The sequence below is a fragment of the Ptiloglossa arizonensis genome, chromosome 9 (assembly GCF_051014685.1).
Source record: "Ptiloglossa arizonensis isolate GNS036 chromosome 9, iyPtiAriz1_principal, whole genome shotgun sequence".
Classification (NCBI taxonomy): domain Eukaryota; kingdom Metazoa; phylum Arthropoda; class Insecta; order Hymenoptera; family Colletidae; genus Ptiloglossa; species Ptiloglossa arizonensis.
Window position 1 is genome coordinate 16,580,179 of NC_135056.1, and position 27,963 is coordinate 16,608,141.

A 27,963-nucleotide genomic window follows, 5' to 3' on the forward strand; every position below is an offset into this window, starting at 1 on the left:
AAAAAAAAAAAAAGAAAAAGAAAACAACCCCGGTATTAAACGCGTTTCTTTGGCCCGTGGACTCGCTCTTTCTTTGCTCGGTTTTTAATTCATCTCGAATTTCTCCCTCGGCGATTTGTCCCGTGCTGGATGTTTTTTTTCCTCCCCACTGTGATCGCGACCCGGACCCACCTAAACGTAAGCATTTAATTCTCGAGAACCCGGCGTCGAATGGTCTATTTCTGTTCTTCTGTAAAGGACCAACAGCACGATCTCCGTACGAGAAAAGAACGGCACGTGCCGGTGCGGTGTAAGGACGCTTCGTGGGGCTACAGGAGCACGTGTGCTCTCCTTTTATTTACACCGGGGCATTTTACTAACGCAACTGGAACAACTGGTTCGACAAAAGTTTCACGAGTCGTTGAACCACGTTCGTGGACCTGAGCCAGGGTTGGTACCTATACGCGGTAGCCCACTTTCATCGATGGCCACTTTAAAAGCTTGCTAATTTCGATTTCCAAAAACTAGTTGTTGAAATAAATGTAACAACGATCTTAACTCATTTGCATCATCGGTCTGTTTAGGCTGCCGCGTTCGAACATCAGCGACGTTCAACCGACCACTGACCCCTATCACCGCGAGCGGATGATCGTATGTGCAGTAACGAGCATCAAAATCATTTATGTAGTTTATTAACTATATTCCGTTTAGAACTATTAATACACAATATTGTAGTATCGGATTTTCCACGTTCGCTTAGGCCTGCTTCCAGCGTAGGCCTAAAGAAGATGACGCGCGCGGTCGGACTTGAGTTAAACTAAACAATATGGCGCCGATCGGTCCGCTAGCTTTCCTGGAAGGCACGAGTATCCTTTACAGGGGGTCTTGCTCTTGCGCGACGACCGAGCGTGAGAATGCATGGGGATGAAAGGGAATGCATACGGTTCGGAGAAAGTGAAGAGTGTTTGGGAAAGACGAACGATTAGGATGGCCGAACGGGACCGAATGTCTGAAATGAGAGAGACTGAGGATTGGAATGAAAGAGAATTAATGGGAATGACTATATAGAGCGCGAGAAGAACGTTGAGACACAGTATGACAGAGTATCACAGAGTATGAGACAGTATGACAAAGTATGACGACGAGAGTGTGACTGGACAGTATGACTGAAAAGACGATAAGACGAGACAATTGAAAGACGTACCAAGCGAAACTATCACTTAATCTATAAAACTAAACTTATCACTGTAATTTATAATAAATATACATATATCCATAAACCACGCACGAGTACAATAGTTATTTGGGGGCTCGTACGGGGACCGATCGCTCAAAGATCTCTTCTCAAGTGATTCCAAGAGAGAAAAAACAACAATATTGTATAGCAAAATATTTTTTTATAGGCTTCTTTGCGTGCCGCGTGAAGTTTTGCGTGCCGCGATGCTCATAGTGGCAGTTTGAAAGATTTTCACTAAAGAGTCAAACTTATTAATACACTGATGTGTATTGAACAAATGGAACGAAAAGTTCTCAGAAATGGTTAAACATACCAGTTGCAACTGAGAAATTGTAAAATTCTCTGGAAGAGAATTGTAAAAATGGAAGCGAGTTTTAGGCTCGCGGATCATTCCACGTTTTGATGCAAATTGGTTAAGGGTGTCAGATATCGATGTCAGTTTTAAAAATTGTTTCCGTATCGACTGTTTTTCCTTTTGACTTTTCTTTTTAGTCGAGTTCCAAATCCAGAATTAGAAAAACCACACGACACTGTCGTCATTTACATCAAGACATATCACTGTATATACATTTCTTCGAACTTTGTATTCTTATATATACAATAACTACTAGATACGCGAGATCTCTGCAAATTACAATAAACTAGATATTATAATCTGGAACTTTACAACACGAGTGAAACGGAAATTTCACAAATTCAAAATTGATTCTCCATTACCGTCTGCTCTGACGAATATTTCGAAACGTCGATAGTATCGTGATTGGTACAGGTTTAATTGCAATTACAGGTGTAAACATTGCGAATACAGATAACGATAATTGTACGATGATACGGGAGGGAGTGTTTTTGTATACAATTTAATATTTCGAGTGAATTTTCGAAATGTTTGTAATATCGAAATGGACGTTCGTTTAATTGCAATTAAAATTGCACAGGAACGAAATAAGGGCTCGATGGGAGTAAACGTAACGAATATTGATATTGATAATTGTAGGATGATACGCGATGAAGAGTTTTTGTATACAATTTAATGTTTCGAGCGATATTTTCGAAGCGTCGGTAATACCGAAATGGATGTTCGTTTAATTGCAATTAAAATTGCACAGAAACGAGAGCAGGGAATAACGAATACGAATGATGATAATAATAATTGTGCAACGATACGCGATACGTTACAATATATTAAACACGATTTAATATTTCGAACAGAATTCTTTCTCTTATCGCGACGAGAGTACTATATACTTTTCCGAGCGATACGTATCAAATTGTATCGAGATCTGTACTCGTTTAATCACTATTACAAATTGTCGAAGATAAATCAAGAATCGACTATCGTCTCGAAGATCGAGTACAATTACCAAGATTTGAAAATTAGAAACTGATAAACTTTCCATAGTCGATCGTTCCAAATCTGAGAATTTAAGAGAATGGGAATAAAATAACAATGTAACAATATCGTTATCCGCGAGTGCACGATACAAATAACAATATAATATATATATTATATTTACAACCATAAATATACGATACGAGATAAATAATGTAACGTTCGACCTAACGAAAGGTTTTGTATTATTTATTACTCATTTATTCACGGGATAAATCCTTTGATAGAAATATATATATATATATATATATCAATAATAATTGAATATAAACATTGATTCGTGACCAGAAACGTTACCTACGCAATTTAATATTACGAATACCATTCTTTAGAATATTTTCCTTTATATATTTTCTTTATACATTCTCGATGAAAAAAAAGGTGTTCACCGGGTAAATTGTCCCGCGAGTTGTTCTTTTTTTTTTCAAATTGAAAGTAGTCGTCACACGGAAGGAAGAAACGAGTAGAAGGATACGTCTTCGCGAGGTGAATCGCGTCCCTTTCAGTGGAACGTTCCACCCGATATTGTTTCTGACGGGTTGACTCTCAACCCCTTGTGCATCCAAGCGACCGTAATCCACACCGACGCGAGCACGGTTGCGAAATACATATTTACATACTCGAGGGGTGATTTAGATGCGCTAAAACAGCCGGGGTGCCTCGGTTAAAGCCGATGTGCAACGACGACGCCGTGGCGACGCCGGTGCACGGACGACGCCCGATCGACGCTTTCGAGAACTCGAAATCGTTACTACGGATCCCGTTATCCGATCTTCGTATGGAATTTCGCCTATTACGCACCGACGAGTGCAAATTTTTCGCGTTACTCGTCCTTGGGAAACTTTATTCTACGTCCGCACCATTCGATGCACCGTGGCCCGATTCTCGGGGAATTTTTTATCAACGCGCTATTTATTTACTCGCGAGGTAAAACATTTGGTGGAAATAGAGAGAGATCAGGAGGGTAATTTACGATCATAAATAGACGATACGAGATAAATAATGTAAGGATCGACTTGAAGAAAGGTTTTGGTTTATTTGTTAGTTATTTCTTTGGTAGAAATAGACAGAGATAAAGAAAGTAGTGTACAATCACAAATAGACGATACGAGATAAATAATGTAAGGAACGACTTGACGAAAGGTTTTGTATTATTTATTAGTTATTTATTCAAGGGGTAAATACTTTGGTAGAAATAGAGAGAGATAAGGAAAGTAGTATACAACTATAAATAGACGATATGAAATAAATAATGTAACGTTCGACCTAACGAAAGGTTTTGTATTATTTATTAGTTATTTTATTACGAGATGAATCTTTTGGTAGAAATAGACAGAGATAAAGAAAGTAGTGTACAATCACAAATAGACGATGTGAGATTAATAATGTAACGATCGACTTGACGAAAGGTTTTGTTTTATTTATTAGTTATTTATTCACCGGACGAATCCTTTGGTAGAAATAAACAGAAATAAGAAATATACAAACTAAAATAGACGATAGAAAATAAATAATATAACGTTCGATTTAACGAAAGGTTTTGTATTATTTATTAGTTATTTTATTACGAGATGAATCCTTTGGTAGAAATAGAGAAAGATAAGAAAAGTAGTATATAACTATAAATAGACGATAGGAAATAAATAATATAACGTTCGACCTAACGAAAAGTTTTGTTTTATTTATTAGTTATTTATTCACGGAATGAATCCTTTGGTAGAAATAGACAGAGATAAGAAATATACAAACACAAATAAACGATAGGAAATAAATAATGTAATATTCGACCTAACGAAAGATTTTGTATTATTTGTTAATTATTCCGGGATAAACCCTTTCGGTGCAAATGGATCGAAACACGAACAAAGGAACATAGAGAAAATAATATATAGGCACGAATAATAAAATAAATAATATAAAATTTCATCCAAAGAAAAATTTAAAGAGAGCAAAAAAAAAAGAAATAATTTTTGAAGAATTTCTCGAAAGAAGCAAAGTCCTTTTTCTTCATTTAAGTATTTTTCAACAGGAAAAATGAAACCCTGAAGAAGTCTCTGATAAATACGACCGGTGGTATAACGTTTCAAAGTATAATCGATAGAGGGACCAAAACGTGTAGAAAGAAGGGATTCTTGCATCCCCCTATGAATTCACTTCCTGTGGAACAAGATAGATTAAATTCGATGTTTGCTTTCAATTATTGCACCTTTGAGTCGATTTGAGTATCTCCAAGGACCGACACACACGATTCCGGAAACAATCGACGAAGTCTGCACAAAGCGAAGCGGAAAGCAATCTCTCGGTCGAGATTCTAGACAACTCGGAGAGAATGGAGTGCTTACTTGTTCGCACGATGTTTCCACGATCGTAAAGAACAACATTTCTTACCGGATATTAGGCTCGTGCACCTCGAATTTTCAAAGTACTCGAGACATTTCCGTGCAACGAACTTGTACAAAGACACATGTCTCGTGTTATCTACGTAACAATTCGAACGCAATCTTTCGACGATAATGGAATTGAGTTTGTCAAATTCTATTAGTTACGTTCCTCGAGAATGCTTTTACGTGTTACAGTGTCAACAAGGATATCTTTCCGATCGGATCGATCGATACTCCTTGCTCGAGAATACACGACACGTGTAACCCATATACCAAGCTGTTAAAATGTACTTCGCTTACAATTTTGCCCCTTCGATGATCGAAATTCAATTTACAAAATTCCCTCTCTCGTTTTCTTACGTTTTTACCCACTCCGTTAAGCTCTTCTCGAGGTTTGCTACGAAATCTCTCGGTATCGGTGTCCGCTCGAACGATTAGTCGCGTCATGTCTAAAACAGGATTTAGAGAAGCCTTATCGATGAATCCAACTAATGGACGCAGGACGTGGCACTTGATATCCCTCTACGCAACATTATTTAGTACCGAACCGTGTTCCGATTACAAGAGTGAACGAAATTCTTCCAGAAACTCTGTAATTTATATTTATTATATTCTAGTTCGTTATTATTTATGTTCCATTTTTCTAGAATACGTTGAACTTAAACACGAATAAAGGGACAGCAAGCTTATTATGGAGTATCTGATATTTATACTTATTATATTCTAGTTCGTTATTATTTATGTTCCATTTTTCTAGAATACGTTGAACCGAAACACGAACGAAGGAACAGCTCGAAATATTTAACGATGAATTTATTATCGAGTGTCTAATATTTATATTTATTATATTCTAGTTCGTTATTATTCACATCCGATTTTTCTAGAAAACGTTGAACCGAAACACGAACGAAGGAACAGCTCGAAATATTTAAGGATGAATTTATTATCGAGTATCTGATATTTATATTTATTATATTCTAGTTCGTCATTATTTATATTCGATTTTTCTAGAATACGTTGAACCGTAACACAAACAAAGGAACAGCTCGCTATATTTAACGGTGAGTTCATTATCGAGTGTCTAATATTTATATTTATTATATTCTAGTTCGTTATTATTTATATTCGATTTTTCTAGAAAACGTTGAACGAAGGGACAGCTCGCTCTGTTCCGTAATCGCTTCAGAACTCTCTGTACCCGGGAAGACTGGTACCGCTCCCTTTCGAGCACCCTTCGCAGAGTGCAAATACGAAACACACCTCGATTACTTCCGCTAACGACTTTCGCTACCGAAAAGCAAATCCCACGAAACGAGGGGGGAAACGAAGGAAGTCTATTAGAACCGCACGAGTGCTCGCGAAAGATAAACTCGGCTAAGTCTCGCATGGTCGGAGCAGATTAAGTACTCGAATACATCGGAACATCGACAATTATCGAAAGGGATGAAATCCATTCTCCACGACCCGGGGGGAAATAATTTTCGACGAGGATCACCGTAGCTCGAAAACAAGCGAGTAGCGAGCACCAACCACGGACTAGACTCTTTCCGTATTCGAATACTCGAGTACGCGTATTAGAAACGCTAAACACCTTCCGTATTCGAATACTCGAGTACGCGTATTAGAAACGCTAAACACCTTCCGTATTCGAGTACTCGAGTACGCGTATTAGAAACGCTAAACACCTTCCGTATTCGTATACTCGAGTACGCGTATTAGAAACGGTAAACACCTTCCGTATTCGAATACTCGAGTACGCGTATTAGAAACGCTAAACACCTTCCGTATTCGAATACTCGAGTACGCGTATTAGAAACGTTAAACACCTTCCGTATTCGAATACTCGAGTACGCGTATTAGAAACGCTAAACACCTTCCGTATTCGAATACTCGAATACGCGTATTAGAAACGGTAAACACCTTCCGTATTCGAATACTCGAGTACGCGTATTAGAAACGCTAAACATCTTCCGTATTCGAATACTCGAGTACGCGTATTAGAAACGCTAAACACCTTCCGTATTCGAATACTCGAGTACGGGTATTAGAAACGCTAAACACCTCGAAAAAAGTGCCTTCTACGTTCCAAATAAAACACACCTTACGCCCAAATATTTCACGACTCTCCAAATGAATAATTCGCAAAATACAACGCAATGCCATAAAAGTATTTTATCAAACTAATCATCATCGAAACAACGCCAAAGAAATAAAACCTCCACGAATGTTTCTTCTAATCTAAAAACTATCGTTCTTTTACGATACACGTCTCTCGTTATAAATTAACAGCTATATATTATTTTACACGATCAACGTATCCGTAAATTGTTTCGTTTCTACTCGTTTTACCAGTTACTCGCAAATTTGTTTCATCGTTGACCGATTACCCGAGAACCGTTTATTCGAACGGATTTGTCTCTCAATTAATTACAATAATCAACGTTCAACGATTTACACGCAACGATGCGAATGATTTGCGAGTAAATAGCATCTATAAATAAACAACGAGGTAGCCAGTCCCGTGTAACTCGAGGACTGTACTCCGCAGCCTCTAGGGAAGCTAGTATCGCCACCACGGGACCCGAGGACCGCGATTAGGCTAAAATCTGTCGCATCGTGAGCCACGCCACACGGATCGTCGCTCAGGGGTGGTCCCCCGGACGTGCCCTTCGCGAGTGCAGTTTTGCAGCACTGCAGCAGGATACGTCGGAAGGGGTTGCGTTCGCACCGGTAACGCGATCAATAAGATAATTGAAGACTTTCTCGACAATGCCGGCGGAAGGGAGCAATTTCGCCATCTCCCTTGTACTTGAGCAAGGTCATTGTTTTCGAGGGGATTCTCATCTCGTTCCTAAGCACCATCGTCGCATCGTTGGTTACAATTTGTATCCTGCTGGTTTAAACGCGTTGCCTTCGAGACCACGTCGAAAAGGAACAAATCGGGGTGAAAGCGGCTCGTAAATCGTAAACTCGACGACGAGTCTCCGGTGAAAGAGGATATTAAACGGGAGAAAGAAAAAAAAAAAATAATAAACCATCCGTCTAGCCTTGCGTAACGCGAATTATATTCGTACTACCGTGGACGATGATTTGTCGCTGAAAATAAAGCATCCAAAACCACGGAGATATCGACGTTCGTAATATTTCCATCGTTCCGGCGAAGAGAGAAAGAGAGAGAAAAAAATGGTAAACGTGTATACTGAAATCTGTCCAACGCACGAAAGAGAAATTAACGCCAGTCCACTCGCGGTCCAATAATCCGATGTATCGGTTTACCCGTAACTCGTGTACCGACTGTCCGAACTTTGAGTAATTATGTGTCCCGTATACGCGATACGATGCGCGAACGTAAGCGGAGGAGCGGTGGAGGAAAACAAAAAACGGATAATCACCGAGCGTACTCGTACTTTTCGATATTAAAAAGCGTCGCGAGCCCGTGGGGCCTCGTGCAACAAATTAATACACGCCCAACGGGCACCGAGACGAGGGGAAAAAAAAAAAGCGCCGCGGAACGAGACCGCATGCTCAGTTAATCAACCGTGAAAAGTGAACTCGCGGAGAACAAGAAACAACGACCTGGTAACGAGACACACCGAGGCACCCGACGTCGAACACACCGGTGCACGCTCTTACGATTATCGCGCGAGATATCTGCGACCGAATCGTACGACCGTAATGGTAAAAAGTAATTAGAGCGAGCGTAAGTATTCGAGCGAGGAGCACGTGTGAACCGCGACGATCACATGTCCCTACGTATACGTGCAAACGAGACGATAAATTCTACGAGCGTAACGGTATCGAAGAATTTTCGAGAGATCGACACGAATCGAAACGCTCGAAATTTCCATTCGATTGGAAGAACGATCCACGGACGAACGAGTGCGTCGATACGCGACAGCGAACCTCTGGGTAATTCGGACGTTGCTTTTGACTTTCGACGAAGGTACGACACCTGCTACCGTTTCTCGAAACGAAATGTAAATAAACCAGATGCCGGTAACTCGAACCCTCCGTGGGAAGGATAACGGCTCGTACGACGACAAATGTAACAGTTAACCGACTGTTTTGCTCGAATTGTCTAACAAGCTCAGCACCGCCCGATTATTGCGTAGATACAGAGTGTGCTCGCACGTGCGTAAACATAAAGTGGACTACGGAGCGGTGGAAGTGAAAAGCGACCGGGTCACCGCACACAATATCGAGCGTAAATACGTACTCGATCGATTCGATATATTGACATTTAAGCGAACGCCGGCGACGGTAATGCGCTTGAAAACGTTACGTACCGAACGACGTTTTTCTATATAAATTACGGACGATGATTCACGGTATTCGCATCGTACGAGGCGATTATATAGACCTTCACCGACTACACTCGTTCGCACGCGCATAATTTTAATCGTAGAAACGATAGAAGCCAGCCAAAGAAATCGATAAATCGCACGCGATCGCTCGTATTTCATTACCGTACACGCAATCGTAAAGAAATGCGACTCGTTGCATATTGTATAGGTTTCGAACTCCGCAGGAAGAAAGGCTCGGCATAAAAAGAGTAAACCGACTGCAGGGCGGCGACACCCGGCGTAGTCCCCACGAGGGTGGGTTTCCACGAAAGCATGCTGATAAAACCGGCGATCGATAAGATGCCAGAGTGCACGTGATATGTGCAACATCAACGAAAAAACCATAGTAACGAGTATCTCGTGACGCATTCGTTTCGCGTATGTCGAACGGAAAAAAAAAACGTACGAGGAGACAAAAGGACTCACCGCCTGAAATTGCTCCAACAACTCCTGCCGGTCGTCGATCGCAGTGGCCATGTTGTTCGAATATACTATAATCCTTTCGTCTTTCCTTTCTCCGCAGTCCCTGCGCGGCCCTTCTTACTCTCTCTTCTTCCTTCTTAGCCTGTCTCGTGTACGAGGTGCACACAATCGGACGGGGAAAACGTCGAACACGAGTCGGTAATTTTCACCCGGTACACGCGGATAGTTACAGGAACAGTTACTTGGGGCGTTCTCGCACCTCGCATACGCGTTTCTGGTTACGACGCGATCACGAAGCAGCCAGACACCGCGGGAACGCGTCCCACTATCACGGAGTCGCAACGAACACTGAGGCGCCGTACACCAAACGGAGCGCGCGCCAGCACGTCGAACGATCACGGGAACGCCCGACGAATCACGAAGGGACCACTGTCTTGACACAGGTTGGGACAGGTCCGTGTGAGTCGACGAAAATACCCAGACGATAATCGAAATTACGATTCGAGCTTATCGGCTCTATTTACAAGACATTTTTTATATCTTTCTTTTCGCCGATGTGTCTGGCTATTTCGATTGGAGAAATGTTTTCGAACTGTCTACAAAACGTGCCGCACCCCTCGCGTTGACACTTTTTCGTCCGAAGTACTAATCGACTTTTTTATTATTCCACGAACATTGGTCCGCACGGTCTGTTGTTCCACGAGTACGAAGATATTCGAAAGTTTCATTATTTCAAAATTGTTCCGATTGGCCGGTCGAATATCTCATCGAATAGGTTATAATAGAACGGACAAAAGTTGCCATTATTTGGAACTATTCCCCACCCTCCTGTCAGAGCGGTTACACATTTAAAAACCTGAGGGCGGAAGTTGTCAAGCTCGACTCACGTTGAGTCGAACAGAAGGCTCTTTGCGGATGATCTCATTCAACAGATCACGAAGCTTCATCGCCTCGTTCTTCGAAGAAGGATCATAAAATTGTACTTCGACGTGCCCTTCGAGATGACCTTATTTATACTAAATCTAAACATCTTGTAAAAAGAGTCAAAGTCGCTCCGAAAAAAGGTTAGTTTCTCCGAGTTTTTGCACCACACGCGGATTTAAATATTTGTCTCGTTTTCTACCCGAAATTCAAAATTACGGTAGACAACCGATGGAAAAAAAAGTACAATGTCTTCGATTTGAGCCATATTGTTCGTAAAAATCATTTATACGCACGTGACAGTAATACGAATGCCTTGTACCATAAAATTACAGAACACAGAGTGAAATATTGCAGACTTCCGTGTACAGGAAATTATACGTACATGTATACATACGTAAGAACATCCACGGAATAAAACCAATTGCCTTAAACGAAGATAACCCTGTTTTCCTCGAATGTAGTAATCGTTCGAATGTGAAACGCGATTCGGTGCGAACGACAAAAATGAAAAAGAGCATCGAAAATTTGAAAACAAAATACGTGACATTCAACGGTGAACCTTTCCATTTTTGTGACGTGTGTTTAAATCGATGCTTGTTTACAATTTCTGCCCCTAATTTTATCTATCGTCCGCGGGTAAAGTACACTCGGCGCGGTTTCACTTCGACGCAATTAAATATTGAAACGGAACGCCCAATTGGTCGACAAAGACTCGACTCGAATAATTTTACGCATCGAGTGTAGCTACAACGGTCATTGTTCCTCGCGACGTATTAAAATACAATTGTACGGTATAATGTAATTAATGAGTGTGTCCGTGTGCGAATCGCGATATCGAAAATGATTCATTTACACGAAAGAAAAATGCTAATGACACTCGGTACGATCATCTTCGCGGAAACAAACAACGAAATCCCGCAGTGGTGATTCATTTTTTGCATACGCAACGGACTTATACATCGGGAAGAAAAAATTCTCTGGTTGACTCATACGCTTAGACGGATGCGAAGCACAGTCTGTTTCCATGTCAGATTCGATATTGAAATGCGTTGCTGGAGGACAAATGGGTTAAACTAATACGCGCAATCCTATCGCGTGTTTTAGGTGTACCGTTTAAATTGATACGATGCGAGATACGATTTCATTTTTGTCACGAGTCGTCCGTTTACGAATTATTCTTGCGGATAAATACTTTTATAGAGATTGTAAAATTGCGGAAAAAATCTCACCGGGCAACTTCGACGCGTAACATTTAATTGTACAAATATCGAGGAACGGAAATAAATTTCTCCGATTTTGTGCCAGCGACTGTCGCTTTGGGCCAAAGTGAAAATTACTTCTGCGTTCCAATTTTTTTTTCTCCCAACACCTGAGATATTACTTTCATCGAAAGTCCTGTCTAACACGAACACAAAAATCTTTCTGACCCAGCTTGCCCAACTTCCCGTTGTACGTCATATAAACGAGAAATTCATGTCTCCCCCAACTTTCATGTTCCGCCGCTCTTTATTGACATTCTATCTCTCCCACCGGTCACACGAATACGCTTCCACGGGCATCGACCCCTTTTAAATAATGTTACATCACGGGAGATGAGCAACGATCGACTTGTCAGAATTTCACGGTTTCTGGATTGAATTTTTCCAACACTTCGCTCCACCTGCCTATAAAAGTCTGTCCGTTGAACACATTGAAAAATGTGCTCTACATTACTGAGACAGAATGGTTCCGATAAAAATTTTGTATTCTTTCTACTTTTCTTTCTGAGAATATTTTTGTTCATGGTACTCGAATATGTTCCAACGAGAATACATTATTGGATCAACATACACGAAACTTCTAAATTTTATAACAGAAAACACATTGAAGTAAATTTGAGGGTCGAAACGAATGAAATGGAAAAGTTTTTAATATTTGTTATAGAATTTACGATTTTTTTTTCTCACCGAATTAATGAAGTCTGGAAATCGTTGGGAATGTTATTTCGACCTAGTTCCAAGATACGTCGCGCGTTCGATGAAACATTTTCTTATGCATCGATCGAAAGTAAGCACAGGTAATAGACATGAAAAACAGTGCAAACGCTTCACAGTATTGAATGTACATGTACACATATACATTTAATATATTTTATCGGAAATCAAAGTGATATAATCTTACAAATAAAGGACTACTTTAACGCTACTTAGCCTTAAATTACATTTACTGTTCATAAATATTTGTCTGTCTACAATGATTCGTGTATAAAGGAAATAAACTATATCCGAGCGTCGTATAGTAAAATAGTTATTTACGCAAGGTGACGACGATGGAGTGTCGCACCCATTAACAAAAGATTTCCTCGTTAACGAATCAACTTCGAAGAGATTCAAAAACAAAACAAAACAAAAAAGAAAAAAAAAAAAAAACACGAATAAACGAAAATGTAAAAATACGAAATCTGCAATAGTGTTTCTCTACCGACTATACACATTTTTGGTGGAATTTAAAAGGCTTCTCTGCGAGGCGAAGTTTGGAATAACTAAAAACACGTTAAATTTGTCACAAACGCTTCTACGCGGATTTTTCTGTGGCTTGCACAGAAATAGGAAGAAATAAAGCGTAAAGAAACGATTGAGCTGAATATAAAGGTCATTAGTAACGGTGCATTGGAAGTTAAGTAACGCCTTCTGACTAAATCATTTCAATGAAAATAAATGATTCATTTGCTTATAAGTAAACATCATACGTACATTGAACAAAACTTGGCCAATATCATGGACTCCGATTGACCATTAATTTTGCATTAAATTTGATCGCTTTTTAAAAACACAAACAAAATACATATACGCACAATTCTACGATAATAATAATATATATATAAAATAAAAAAAAAAAAAAAAAAAAAAAAAAAAAAAAATAATGAAATATTCACCGACGTGAAAATAAATGACTTCCTATCATCGCCAGTAAGCAATTTGTAATCGTATCACAAAATAGGAGTTTCGGATGAAATCCTCGTTGAATTAAAAAAAAAAGCAACTCCCAATAACTCTCCCTGTAAACAATATGCGTGGCAATGAAGATAAATACACGAATAACTGTTTTAAAAAAGTATTGGCTGCGCTCAAAAATCAGAATTTGCTACACGTGTGCATGACATCTAATTACAATATTAATTTACAAAAACGATTTGGTCGAAATATAATACTTTTCCTTTAATAATACACTATTCGTACGGATTCAGTGAACTGTTTAATCGGCTAATAGTGTATGTTACGTAAACGTTTCATTTCAAGGAAAACAAAATTAATACTAGACCGTTTTGTGCTTGTCATCGGGAAGGCTAACAAAAGATGAATTTCTTTCGTACGATGATTAGTACAACTCCTTGGGAACGTGTAGGCACTTGCCTTTATATATGCTGAATCAGTTATATCAAGTCATCAGTATTCAACATAGTACACAAGTGTTTTATGGTAAAGTACATTGTTCCAGTATGTCCATCCTGCATGTAGCAACAGCTGTGAGCAATCACGCAGTTCCAATCTTCTCGAGCTATTAATCACAATGTATTTTTAATGATAGTGTACCTCATGAATTTCTTGCGTGTTTCTTTTTATTAGATATTACTCTTAATAGAAAATGATTCTAAGTACCTCGTATAAAATATACGTAACCAATATATGTATGTGTATGTACGTGTATGGATGTGTGTGTGTGTGTGTGTGTGTGTGTGTGTGTGTGTGTGTGTGTGTGTGTGTGTGTGTGTGTGTGTGTGTGTGTGTGTGTGTGTTTATATATATACTTTTTTTATCATGAAAGGAAATAAATGAAATTCATACTTCATCTAACAGAACCGCGAAAACACTATCGTTAGAAATTCACTGTGTTCCCGCGTATATCCAAGCGCGATAATCAATGAGATTATCGAGCCCGTATGTATCTGTACAAAAATATATGTGTGTACACATAATGTCTCACCGATTCTTTGACCCACAGTCTGTTTTAAACGTTACGCGCGACATACTGTTCAGAGATGGTCTACGATACAGTCTGGATTATCTACTTTTACCGCTAAATCGATTATTTCGAAATGAATTCTGTTAACCGATTGTTCAAACAATCCGTCTTTCTTAAGCTACGCCTAACAATGGAACATAGATATTTTGTTAACAGAATCCATTTGGTGGTGTAGCCGTCCACCGACGACTCGCGTTGTATGTTCCAATACAGGAGCGTTTAAAACACACTGTGCGTCGCGCGTCGTTCCACACATAACACGCATTCATAAAGTTTAAGTTTGCATTGGAAACTCAATGAACGACACTTTTTCATTAACAAGTAATTATACAAAGTATCCCGCGCTGCTAGTACGCTGTTTCACCAATTGATCTAGGATAAAAGTTTCGTTTTTATACAATACTCTTTGCATACCGTGCAAAGAACTACATAAGTAGACAGAGACACGCACATAACACATTTGCACGAGATAATAAAACAAATCGTTTTTTATATTAAAAAAAAAAAAAAAAACACAAAAAAAAGGAAAAAGAGAGAAAAACTTAGTTAAACAATCACATTAAAAAGTAACTAGAAAGTCGTTATCAACTACCATACGAAGCATGGTTTTGTACCAGAGTCAACATCAAATACACAAATTCTACACTTCACATCAATGATAACGATGTACCCCTTTCGTTTTAGTTTTGTTCACAGAGAATGAGATCCATATTTGTAATGCTTACAACATTTATAAAATCGTTTATTACGGAATATATCTTATCGTTAGCGTAAGTATCTTTATAACTTTTATATTTAGCGATTTTATAATACTTTAATGTACAAAGTAATAAGTATGCTTTAATTACACTATGCCAGTGTGTTACATCGTGTGGACGTTAAAAATGTTCAGTAAAGTTTAGTTATGTAAAATGACTGATCGAACCTCTGACAACCTTGGAAATTTAAATCGAACAAATGTTGAATTCATAAAACGATAGGATCAAAATAATAGACAAATTACAATATTAAGTGTGATTCGTTCACTTGCCAAATTTGAATATTAAAACAGAAACAGAGTCATACGAAAAATTAAGACAAATATTATTTTCATTTGGTTGAAATTATAAAATTATAGATTAATACTTCAAGTAGAATTTACTCTGTAAAATATACGGTCTTCGATTAGGCCCTTCAAGGAATCTCAACCCAAATTAATAATACCGTAAATATTTATGGCAAGAAATACAAACTGAATTATAAGTTGTACACTCTGGTCCAAAATCCGATAAATTTCAATTAATTATATCAGGAAGGCAGATTTAGATATGCTATGTATCTGCGTGTCAATTCTTTTCTTTATACAAACTGTAACTTATTTCTACCTATATATTTCAATCTAATTTTCTTATATGTAAGTATAATATCTATATCTTAATACACACATCTCTCAGTCTATCTGTACATACTATATGACGTAAATGGATATCTGTTCCATTTTACATCATTACAATTAAAAACTGATACAAAAACCGACGGAATCTTCTTCAGAGTAGAAGTATTCTGAGACGACTCTTTTGCTTTCATTACGTGCACTAACGCCGTCGCTAATTTCTTTTTCCTCCTGTCACATATCGCCCAAATCGTTAGGTCATACAATGCCCCGGCTTATTTTACATCCTTCCATCCTTCACTTCACTTATATCAAGAGCATCACACTCACGCTACAGATCGCATTATAAATAGTGTTAACGCATACCGTTTGTTAGTTGACAGTCGTTGGCCTCGCGAAACGTGAATTTTCTTTTTCATCGACATTGACAGCGAGAGACAAGAGACAAGAGACAACAGTTACAATCAGATGCAAAATATTGACTTTCTCAAAATCCGCGTATAAATCACGAAGCACATCACGGTTCATCCGTGATATCTACGTATTATGACTCGTGAAAAAAGTTTCTTCGGTAGAAGTTCGTAATTAATTTAGAATTAACTTATTCTTTAAATGTAAATAAAAACAAGCAGGATTTAATGTTATAAATTAACATTAACCAGTTCGAACCGTTTAGATACGTAAAAATGTAATGCAATGAAAATAATTGACCACAAATACAAACGAATGTATTATACTTGGACAATAAGTCCACCTCCTGGCAAGGATAAACATTTCTTATCTCAAAAAAATAAAATACAATGCAATGTGATACATACGAAAAACTTGCTGTTCTATAAAGCGCATCAAATCAAAGTAGAAAAATAATGTTCATAGTCGTTAAGATTGTAATTTGACTGTAATATAATACTTTATCTCCAACATCCACTCGCAACAATAACCATATGACACACGATGACCTGCAGTACCAACGGACTGGGGTAAAAGTGATAGGTAACATTAAATGTCAGACTGTAAATTCACAGTCGAAATGATTTGAAATCGGTGAGCATCCTAGCCTTATACGGAGCTAACAAGATAAAGTAGGCTAGTAGGTCCTGACGAAGGATGTCGTTTCCTGGATGTCTGCTTCACTATCTGTGCCCTGGTACCCCTGGGATTGAGAAAGGGAAAGAAGTGCATCCAGGCCTAACGATTCAGCTAGTGGATCTGGCGCTCTTGACTACAGCATGGATAACATAAAAAAATATTGCTCTAAAACTATAATGTAATAAAAATACTACCACGCAAATAAACAGTAAGAACTTAAAAAAACATCGAGTAAATGAAATTGAGAGCAACAATGTTACTGAAATTCTACTGAGTGTATACTCTACTAATGAAGAGGAAACAATCGCAACAATAAAACGATAAAGCCAACAAAAATTCCTTTTACATAAGTGTAACAAATATAAATAAAATTATCTGGTTTAAAATTAGCAGCGATAACGTTTTTGAGCCCACTAATGTAAACATACCGTTGAGTTTTGTTCTGCCTCTTTGCAGTTACTACATATATAATCGTCTTCTTCTGCAATTTCTGTACGATCCAACCCGACGCAGTGCATGTGGAACCAACCTTCGCAGCCACCATCACACTGAACCCAATCAACTTCCCTCCCTGTATTCAAACGAAAGTGTATCCAATATTATAGCCATAATAATTATATTAAAATGCTTTTCTAACGAGCAATATTCTTACCACTAGGTCGCAAGCAATTAACGGCTGCGCAATCATCTTCTTCATCAGAGGTGTCTTGTTTGGTTTTCTTACGGTTACCACCCCTTTTCTTTGGCCCTTCATCGCCTTCTTTACGTTTCATCTGCAATACACATTTAACTGAAATCGAGCTAACCGATGTTCAACGAACTATATTTATTCCATTGATTTTAAATTCAAATATGTCTCGAATTCAAACTTCATTAATTTTATATGCAATTTTAAATTCATACTACACATAATTTTTTTATCCAAAAATTTGTAACTATAATCATATTTTTAATCCGAATAATGTTAAATTTGAAAGTTTTAACTCGAGACAGATAGTATTTTAATATAAATACCTTTCGAGGTCCACGCTTTATTGGCAACGGAGAACTGGCTGATTTCTTTTCTTTCTGTAGCCCCTTACGTTTGGCTAAATTTTTTTCTTCCATTTTTTGTCGTCCCAGTTTCTTGAGTAACTCGAACTCTTCGGACTTCCTTTTTCTTCCCCGCTTTTTTACGTCTTTCGCATCCTGGTTTAAATTGGTTTGTACTTCTTCGTATGACGCGTATTTACGAACTGTACTTGGGCTGTTCGTATGACTTAATATACGCCATATATGTTGCGTTTCATCAAGTGCGACTTCCAACAAATCACCTTCCATCATTAATTCTTCTAAACGTAACCTTGCAGATTGTGAGAGCATAACTGCAGCTTCGGTTGAATCATTTGATTGAGACTTACGTTGTACTTTAGATACTAAAAAAAAAAAAATATGAATGCCATCAATATTTAATTCATATAGTAAAAATCTGTTCTTCATAAAGAAAAATCTTACTATAAGAATATGCATGTTCATTACTGTTGAACGTACTACAACTTGGCTCGTCATCATCTATGGTAACAACGTCGTCGTCGTCGTCCTAAAATATATAGTGTATATATTCAACCATGTAATTTACATATAAATTTACACTACAACTTTAAACAAATTGAATTAGTGTTATTGACACTTACTGCAGTACTAAGTGCACTATCATCCGAGTGTACACCGCTAAGTGGTGCAATTGCTTGTACTCTCTGATGTAGTTCGGGATTATTCGCCGCTTTTTTCAACTCACTACTAATTATCTTTTCTGTCTTTTCCCTTGCTGCCGCTTCTACTAATTTTTGTGAGAGAACAGATAATTTTGCCAATGCCGATGAAATTTCATCTGTAGCTAATGCTTGTCGGGCTCGATCCTATTCGAAGTATATACAATTACAAATTACGTTATATATGATTATAAATTACAACCCACACTTTACATTATTAACATTTATTTCTTATATAAAACTCACCTGCCAATTCATTGCACGTTCTGTTAGACACTGCAATGCCTCACCCTCTGGTAAACGAATTGGAATTTTTTGAAGACTAACTAAAAGCGCCAAAATTGTTTCTAACCGTGGTCGCCGCGAACGTAAACAACAAGGACATAAAAATTTAATCTCTCTTGACATTGGTAATTTTCCTTTGTACGACGTTTTCGGTAGTGGTACACAGTTTGCTAAAACAAATAATTACGATTAAGTAACCTTTGCATTTGACTTATAAATACGTATAGTTTCATACTTACAATGAAACCAATCTTTACAAAGTTCGCATTGAAGCATAAGGCCAAATCTTGGGCGACGACAGACACAATACCTTGAATCGTCCATCTCAGTTTTCATTAAATTTCTCTCTCGTAAATTTCTCATTGCTTCCATTTCACGTTGTTCGGCTAATTTAAACGCAGCTACAACTGTAGCAGAGTCATTGGAATCGTCCAATTTTGTATCACAGACAAAGACAGGTCCTACAGATTCTTCACTTTTACTCTTTTTAGCTTTCAACGCTTGTATACCAACTCCAATTCGGGGAGACAAAGCCTCCATTAAAGTGTAATGTGAATTTTTCCTTAGGAATGTTCTTGCTGTCCTTTCTTTCCAAGCCTTTGCTTGTGAAATAGTAGACTCTAAAATTGGTAGAGCATCTAGATGCAATGGAATACTTCTACCTTTTTTAATCAAATCGTCTAACGTATCATAATAAGGAAAATTCTCTCTTGCTTGCACTTCCTCTACCATTTTTGTCCAATTTTTTGCCTTATTCAATGTATCTTGGAGAATATCTAAGCTTGGTAAATAAGCATCGACTTCATCTGCCTCACGAATAAACTCTTCTAAAGATGATATAGTTTGTCTACTTTTCGTGTGAAGATACAATTTTGCTTTCTCTTCCCACTTGTCAATTCCAATCATTAATGCTTGTAATTCGGAAAGTGTATTTTCTATACTTAAATGAGGAGGTATCGTCATACCCTTTTCAATCAATTTTGCTAAATCATCTCGATGTATAGATTTTGGATCTTCTTGAATAGTCTTTACTTCCTCAAGCCATTGAATTTGTGTTAATTTCTGCAACGAATAAGTATTGAATCACACTACAAAACAGGTATACATTGTTAATAAAAATATGTTTAATTTACATCTACTTACTTGTTTCAAACGAACAAGTTGAGGTAACTCGATACAAATAGAATCACCAAAGTCAATACATTTTTCTAACTGTTCAAGATCACAATTATCTTCCTTAGCTTCTAATTCTTCTGCATCTTTTTGAAACTGTAATACTTGATCGAGTATAAATTTTACGCCATCAGATTCCTTAAGTTCACAGCACAAATTCGTAATTTCTTTATAGAAAAGGGTTAATTCTTCTATCGTAAGTTTATATTTAGTTTCAACCGATTGTCTGGTTCTAAATGAAAAATATCCAAATAAGTTTATTTGTATAATATATGTATTATGCATATAAATAGGTACTCATACCTGGTTCTCTGTTTATTATTTAGAAGTTGTTGTGCAACGCTTGCACACTTTTCAGCATCTTGTACAGCTGTTGTTAACGCTGTTAATAGCTCACTTTCTGGGAATTTTTTATTTTCTGCTTCATTTAAAAGTTCCTTTAACTCACTCAACTCAATTTTATCACTTTTCTTATCAGGATCCATGGCTTCTTTTACTTTTGTTACCCACGAGTCAAATGACTCAGCTTTTAATTTTAACTTTTGTAACATAATGGGTAATTCGTCTAAAGTATATCGATAACGTAATGTATGCTTTTCTGGAGGACAATCACAAAGTTCGGTGAAATGTCTCAAGCAAACTAACTGTGAACTCTGGCATGAACATGTAACCGCACTTAAGAAACAAGTTGTCTTGCACGCTTCACACTGTCTCTCATCATCCGGTAAAAGTTCAAATGCTTCACGTTCCGCTTCTGTTACACCCTAAAAAACACGATTTTCAACACAAAAATCATTCATGGAATCATTTACTATTCTTACATTTTACAAGAAACAATAAATCAGAATGAGACTATGTATTAATGAAACACATGTACCCATCTGTACACAAATTAACTTCGATATATACAAAGATTTTACTAATATGTGATTCATTTAAGAATATCGTAAACACTTTTCAATCAATTCACGTGAAAAATGTTAAAATTCCCTGAATCCACAGGGGAAACGTAATGCCTGTTTAGCATCATGGCAAGGCTTTAAAAACATAACCTCTATTCACCAATAAAAGTTACATAATCAAGATCAGAGACACACCAAATAGGCATCAACTAGTCAAGGTCGATAACTAAAGAACGATCGCACAAAAACTATTTTAACGACAACGAACACAGGCTAACCAAATATAACGAAATATATGGAGGCATTAATGAGGAATATAACGTGGATGGTGGAGCTCTATTGCGATGACCAATGGTTGGCAATATCAGACGCACACACACGTCTTTTACCGCGTGTGCCCGCATGGCTACAAATGTATGCGTTTGCCGACGTATGCGTGCGACACTGTGTGCTTGAATTGGTGAGGGAATGCTTTAGCACTTACTATACTGTTTGACCTAAATACATTGGTCTGTGCATTTAGAATTATAACCCGTCCTGTGTAACTGACTAGTTTAGGAGGCAAGATTTGAATCCCCATAACATTATACGTTTTTCAAAGAAATTCAATGAATCTTCTTATACAATTTAGTTAAAACCAAAGCTTAATATTTGAAATAATAAATAAAACATTCGTGTATTAATTAATTGTGCTAACGATCTAATGTATTGTTATTAATGTGATTGTTGTGTATAAATATTTTATCTATAATAAATTATAATATAAAAAATAAATGTATCAAAGAAATCTGAGAAGCATTCACTCATTTAATGTATAAAATCAGCCATTTTATGTATAAAATCGATAATAATATTTATATAGATGCAACTTACCCATTCTAACAAATTTTTTCGTAGTTTCTTCTCATCATCTACCATCTGCAGCATATCGTGGTAAGTTGCAGTTGCAATTCCAATATCCAATGAATCTGGATCCAGTGACATTTTGCACACCAATTCATCGTGAGAAAATACACAAAATCGTCTTAAATTCGAGTAATGCGTAATGCATTCCCGACCAATTTTAAGCTATTAAACATACAATACAATTTATAAAGCACATTATATTAAAATTGGTTATACAAATTTAAGATGACAGTGTACCCAATCAGCAGGTGCAAAATTCACAGCTTCAGCGAAGTTATATCCCTGATTGAATCCGGCGTGATACGCTCGCGGAAACGTCACAACAAATTCACCTGCGTGTTGGTCAGTCCTGAATACTGGAACACCTATCATTGAAATAAAAACGATATTAATAATCTTAAAACTGTAGAAATTAAAAATAATTTTATTACCTTCACTTGTTAAAATGTTAGGATTCATTATAGTAACCAGTTGGTGAAGTAAGTCCGGCTGACTATGAAATAATTCTGGTGCAGCAGATTTCATTGTATGTTCAAATCGTTCTGCTTGAGAGCCTGGTACACCATACCACGTTTTTGGTTCCCCCCAATGCAGATAGTTAATTGAATAGCTCCAATGATCTTCATTGTGCCAACAAAATGTTGCAAAACACATGCCAACATACATCCATGGTACTTTCATACCACTGATATCAGCATTAATATGACCCAGTACACTTCCATGTAAAACTGGCAAATTATTTAAATTCCACGAAGATTCGGCATATTCTTGATCACATGTAAATAAATTAACACTTGTCTTTGTTGGAAATCCAGATCCATGATCCATTGTGTGTAAATCTGCTCCATATTCAACTGTTACATCCTCATCGATTGAAGAAACTATTCGCCAAAATTCTTTCTCTACTAAGGATGTTGGCACCATCTGCAGAAATTAATTTTGAACTTATATGATTTCAATTCAATACCATTCTATTACAAAATGTAATAATGTAACGTACATGTACAGGCATGTTAAAATAATCGCTTTTAAATTGATCAGCCATTTCTCCAAATTGTTGAAGAGTATACTCTCTTTGTGCTTGTTCGAATCCAAATGCTTCCATTGGTTTAGAAACTTCTTCGGCAACACATTTTGGACATCGCCAATCTCCTTTTGGTATTTCTGTCAATGGCGGCATAAGACAGAAAGTGTGATAACTATCATCACATCCGTCACACAAAAGCATGTTTTCTTCATTATCACCTCTTCCACAATTGTGACAAATATATTTTGCCAACTATATAAAAATGTATATAAGTTTTGAAAAAATATTTATGCACCATAATCATAGAAAACCAAAACATACTGTATACTCACAGGATCAAATTCATAAACAAGTTTTAGACCCCTAGTTTTATTAGATTTCTTTCCTTCTTTGGTATTAAATCCAGCCATCTTTGGACCAGCTCCATAAAATTGTAATTTCTTAAGCTCTTTACTATTGTCATCACCATTTTTACTTCTGAGTCCATCTTTACAATCATTGTCCGAATCACATTCCTCCTTACAATCTTCTTCTTGTTTCACAGATACTTCTTGCTTTTCTTCTTGACCACTGAATCTCTTTGACCGCCGTGAAAATTTCTCAGCTGGGGGTTTGATTTGCTGCCGTGAGATAATACCATGTGGTTTGTAATCTCTATCCTTCTTCTCATTCACATTGGAATCTGTTTCAATTTTCTGTATAATTCAATGAGTATTAAATATATATGATGACATACTACAGATTCTGTAGCATATATACAAAAAATAACTTAATAACTTACAATGTCTGTTAAAGTTTTTCCTTGCTTAAAGACGTCAAATGGATATAAAATTCGTTCATAATGATTCTTTAGTATGCTTCCTACACTACGTCCAGATGGATAACCTAATTTATTTGCAATTTTTGCCCACCTTCTTTCTCTTGTTACTGTTTCAATTCCACCTGTAATTATTAGGCTCAATATTAATATATTAACCTCATATTAGCCTCATTCTTGTTAACTGTTTTAGGAATTAAATAACAAAAACAAACCTTCATCTGTGACTATTTTGTGTAAAGAATATAAATCAAGAGCTTTGCGTTCTACAAGAGGAATTTTTAAAGAAGAGCCTTGAAGCTCCCAGAATTTTGCAATTTGATCTAAAAAATTAAGTTTTATCCTTGTTTTCGCTTCTAATTCATTTAATCTTTGAATCCGTGGAACAAATTTGAATTTGTCAACATCAACAGCAAATGGTGGCTGCCAATTCTGCAAAAAAGTATTAATAATTTCATAAATATATGAAATATTATTTTATTTACAATGTAATAATATAATGCTGGTATTATGATTTCATCTTCAGATACTGTTATATTAATCATTTTAATTTAATAATTTTATGTAATAATAAGGTAATAGTATAATACTAATATTATAATTTCATCTTCAGATACTGTTCTATTAACTCATTATTATATAAAATTATTTTAATTATTTTATTTTAATTACTTCTATTCTTATCATTTGTTTACTTATAAAAGTTGAATGTAAATTTCAAAATAATTTTTAACTTTTTTTACTAACATCGCAATCGTGTAATTGTATAAATTTATTATCCGAGAATAGCGTATTTAATACACTGATTGAATTTTTAAGAATACAAATTTGAAAGAAGACGAATTTTTATTTATCGTATGTAAGTGTAAAAAAATCGTATTGTGTTATTTACTACATTTTCAAATTCATACACTTATGCGATAATACTTACAGGTCTTCAGATGAGTCAATTAGTTTAATAAAATGAAGATATATGCCTACAATACAGATAAACGTATAGAAATAACGTTATAATATTAAAAAAAAAAGAAAAAAAAATGATATGAAAGAATTGCATGTCCTCTGATATCATCTAATATATTGAAAATTCATTGACGAAGGTAGTAACTCATAAATATATGTATCTAAATAATCAATAAGTGCCTTCGTAGCTTCAACTCTATCATGACGCAACAACCATTGGAATGGTTGTCCATCAAATTTTTTAAGGGCATCATTCATTTTTAACTAAAGCTAAGAACGAATTTCTTTTAGCGAACGCTATTTAGACCATTGGTATTTAATTACAATGACAAAATAATCATCGAAATGTTGTTATACAATGTACGCTAGTATAACGGGCGAATGCGTGAAAAAAAATAAACGAAACAAAGATTTTCTCCATATACGACGCCCATTTAATGTCGTGGCCATAGTTATTTCCGTAATGGCGTCATCCCGTTACAAAATATGAATTTTCTCAAACACTCACAAGCTATTGACAAATATATCGTCAGATTGAGAACAGGTACATGAAAACACAAATCAACTTGTCAATCATAGTTAACAACAGTCTCGGCGAAAATCAATTCTGTAAGACCTAAGAAAACGATCCCGCGAGAGGAAAACTCTAACGATATACTCAGCGTGGTTAAACTCGTAAAAGACTCTAGGACTCTAAAACATTTAATTGTAAATTGTACAAGTATCTTTATACTATGTGTTTTTAAAATTTGCAACAGATGCACGGAATTCATGACAACATATTTCAACTATTTGCACAACAAGAAATAAGTTGCGGAAGATTTGGATTAACTATAATTTGAATGCGGTGTGATATGTTATAATAAATGTAACGAATAACATTTGGATCCTAACGAAATAATTTCAAGTATCGCAATTATTTACGATAGATTGCCGAAACAATTTTTTGTAAAACTCTAGATTGTCATGTTAAAGAAATGTAATTGGAAATCATTCATAGATACAAATAGGATTACGAATTAGGCGCATGTAATCTCTCAACCCACATTTTATACAAATGATTAATTTTGAAGCAACAGCAGAGTATAATTTAATCGAATAACAATATATTTTTAAGGAAATTCATTTTCTTATTATATTTTGCATTTTACATGATCGTTTATAGAAGTTAATATCTACAATATTCGATTTGTCCCAAGATTATTATTATTATAAATCCACTTCATTGTTTCTTCTTCATAACTTTTTAAATAAAAATGTATTTTCAAACATTTACGTTGTAAAACGTTTTTCTACGCGTGTGAAAACAAAATGGTGGCACAAATAGGTTCTAATAGCGATACAAATTAAACAAACAATATATAAAATATAGACTATGAAGGAGGATACTTCACAATTACAAATTTTTCCTATATGTACTTGTATCAGAACAATTTAATGATATTGGATATTATTTTAAGATATTTAAAGTGTAAAGAGCAACAAATGTTTTATCATTTGCTAAAAAAAGATTAAAGAACAGAAAGATTCTTGTAATATTTCCCATATGACACTCCAGAAAGTTAATAAAATTCACCTCTACGAGAGCTTATACGATTGTGTAGGTGCTCTGAGACGAAATAGAAACTTCTAGGATATCATCAAACAATTCCCATATTTGCAATATTACGATATCAGAACGTTTCAAGAAGATCGTTGACCACGAATACCGATAATTTTTTCAGCGCTTTCTCAACCGATGCCATCGACATCGTTCTGAATTTCCAAAACATTTCGAGACATTTTGCTAAGGTGACATTGTTTCGATTGTCTCGGCCATTTTACATAGCGTACCTTCTAGCTATAACGATATTAATGTCGCAATGTGACGAGTACCTAACGTACTTGATTTCAGATTTTTTTACTTTCCGTGAATCCTCTCGCTTCAATCACAACTTCCTGGTTAGAAGAATATCAATGCATTTTAAACATCGATGCAATTCTTATCAGTGTATCTTATAAAGGCGAAATGCTCTGACACACGGCATCATAGTCTTTTCTTCCCTTTTTCACCGTATTATCATTCGTCTCGTGTCGACGGAAACGCTATGACTCTTACCAGACCCCAGCGTTTTAACGCCGATACAAGAAAAAGCGATCAACGATATTGATATGAAAATATGGTGTCACGAGAAATTGACTTCATACTTCTATTAATTTTCGTTCTAATGTACGTATTACGTAGGAACTCGTTTATTTTGTGATGTCACGACTGTGATGTCCGTACGGAAGCGTCATAGCATGTAAACGAGGTCGTGCGTGCATATCTGCACGCTCGACATTCACAAAAAACACAAATTTGTCTATTCGTGCTTAACTCTGTTCAAACGGGATAGCAAAGAATAGGAGGATCGATGTGTAGCGTCCTTCCCACAATAACGGAAAGGAAAGAGAAAGCAGGCAGACAGACAGAGAAGAAAAAGATTGATGTAATCGCGATGGAAGGATTTACTCACAGGCGGCGGTTTGATCTTACAAATACCAGACTTCTCCGCGATCGGTCGTATTTTTGCAATGTAGCCAAGGGGGTCGTGAAACTCTTCGATACTCGGTTCGAAGACCGGCGCCTCTGGCGGTATAATGAACTCGAAGTCCGAATCACCACGATCGCAAGCCATGTCTTGGGTGCAGTGATAAGTCCCGAAAAAATCCTCGCAACCGAAGTTCGTGTCGAACCTCGATACCATGACTTGAGTGTCCAACACAGCTTGGACGCGGATAGGTGGCTCACACGCACCTAACGCGGGTGAGGACCTCGCGCCAGCTCCAGCACCGTTACTCAGCCGCCGGCTGCAAGAATTTATTTGGCAGTGTGCTTCGGTAAACCGTCATCACGAGCTGCATTTGTGTATCTGGTGGAAAGCGACTGAAAATATACGCGTTAGCCACGAAACACACGGCGCACAACATCCACGATATCACGCGGAGCCTCGCACACGAGCAACTGTCCTATTCCTTGC

At 36.7% G+C, this 27,963-nt stretch overlaps 2 protein-coding genes across 3 annotated transcripts in view; both read right to left on the reverse strand.

Moving 5' to 3' along the window:
* Fim (plastin-2 fimbrin) overlaps nucleotides 1–10,104 on the reverse strand; it is a 56,110-nt gene extending 46,006 nt beyond the window's left edge. Inside the window, exon 1 of the mRNA XM_076319441.1 lies at nucleotides 9,757–10,104. Coding sequence (XP_076175556.1) covers nucleotides 9,757–9,807 — 51 coding nt within the window. The 5' untranslated portion in view covers nucleotides 9,808–10,104. The remainder of the gene's footprint in view (nucleotides 1–9,756) is intronic.
* A 2,658-nt stretch (nucleotides 10,105–12,762) lies between these two features.
* Nucleotides 12,763–27,956, reverse strand: Kdm5 (Lysine demethylase 5). Of its 2 annotated transcripts, none has more exons than XM_076319939.1 (18): nucleotides 27,460–27,956; nucleotides 24,217–24,433; nucleotides 23,966–24,126; nucleotides 23,517–23,879; nucleotides 23,158–23,436; nucleotides 22,589–23,081; nucleotides 22,395–22,522; nucleotides 22,125–22,319; nucleotides 20,653–21,113; nucleotides 20,320–20,581; nucleotides 19,416–20,238; nucleotides 19,138–19,346; nucleotides 18,814–19,038; nucleotides 18,635–18,719; nucleotides 18,155–18,555; nucleotides 17,793–17,913; nucleotides 17,569–17,711; nucleotides 12,763–17,204 (listed from the first exon to the last, which is right to left on the reverse strand). In XM_076319939.1, the coding sequence occupies exons 1-18, from the start codon at nucleotides 27,688–27,690 to the stop codon at nucleotides 17,139–17,141; spliced, it is 4,863 nt and encodes a 1,620-aa protein (XP_076176054.1). In that variant the 5' UTR covers nucleotides 27,691–27,956; the 3' UTR covers nucleotides 12,763–17,138. The 2 variants fall into 2 exon arrangements, with proteins under 2 accessions (XP_076176054.1, XP_076176053.1); XM_076319938.1 differs by having other exon boundaries at nucleotides 12,763–17,273; nucleotides 27,460–27,955.
* Nucleotides 27,957–27,963: the final 7 nt, after the last annotated feature.

Coding starts and splice junctions, on each gene's coding strand:
- Kdm5 (XM_076319938.1), bottom strand. CDS start 27,690: ATGGTATCGAGGTTCGACACGAACTTCGGTTGCGAGGATTTTTTCGGG. Junction 23,880..23,965: donor GAAAAACTTTAACAGACATT/GTAAGTTATTAA, acceptor TGAATTATACAG/AAAATTGAAACAGATTCCAA. Junction 19,347..19,415: donor TTGTAAAGATTGGTTTCATT/GTAAGTATGAAA, acceptor TATTTGTTTTAG/CAAACTGTGTACCACTACCG.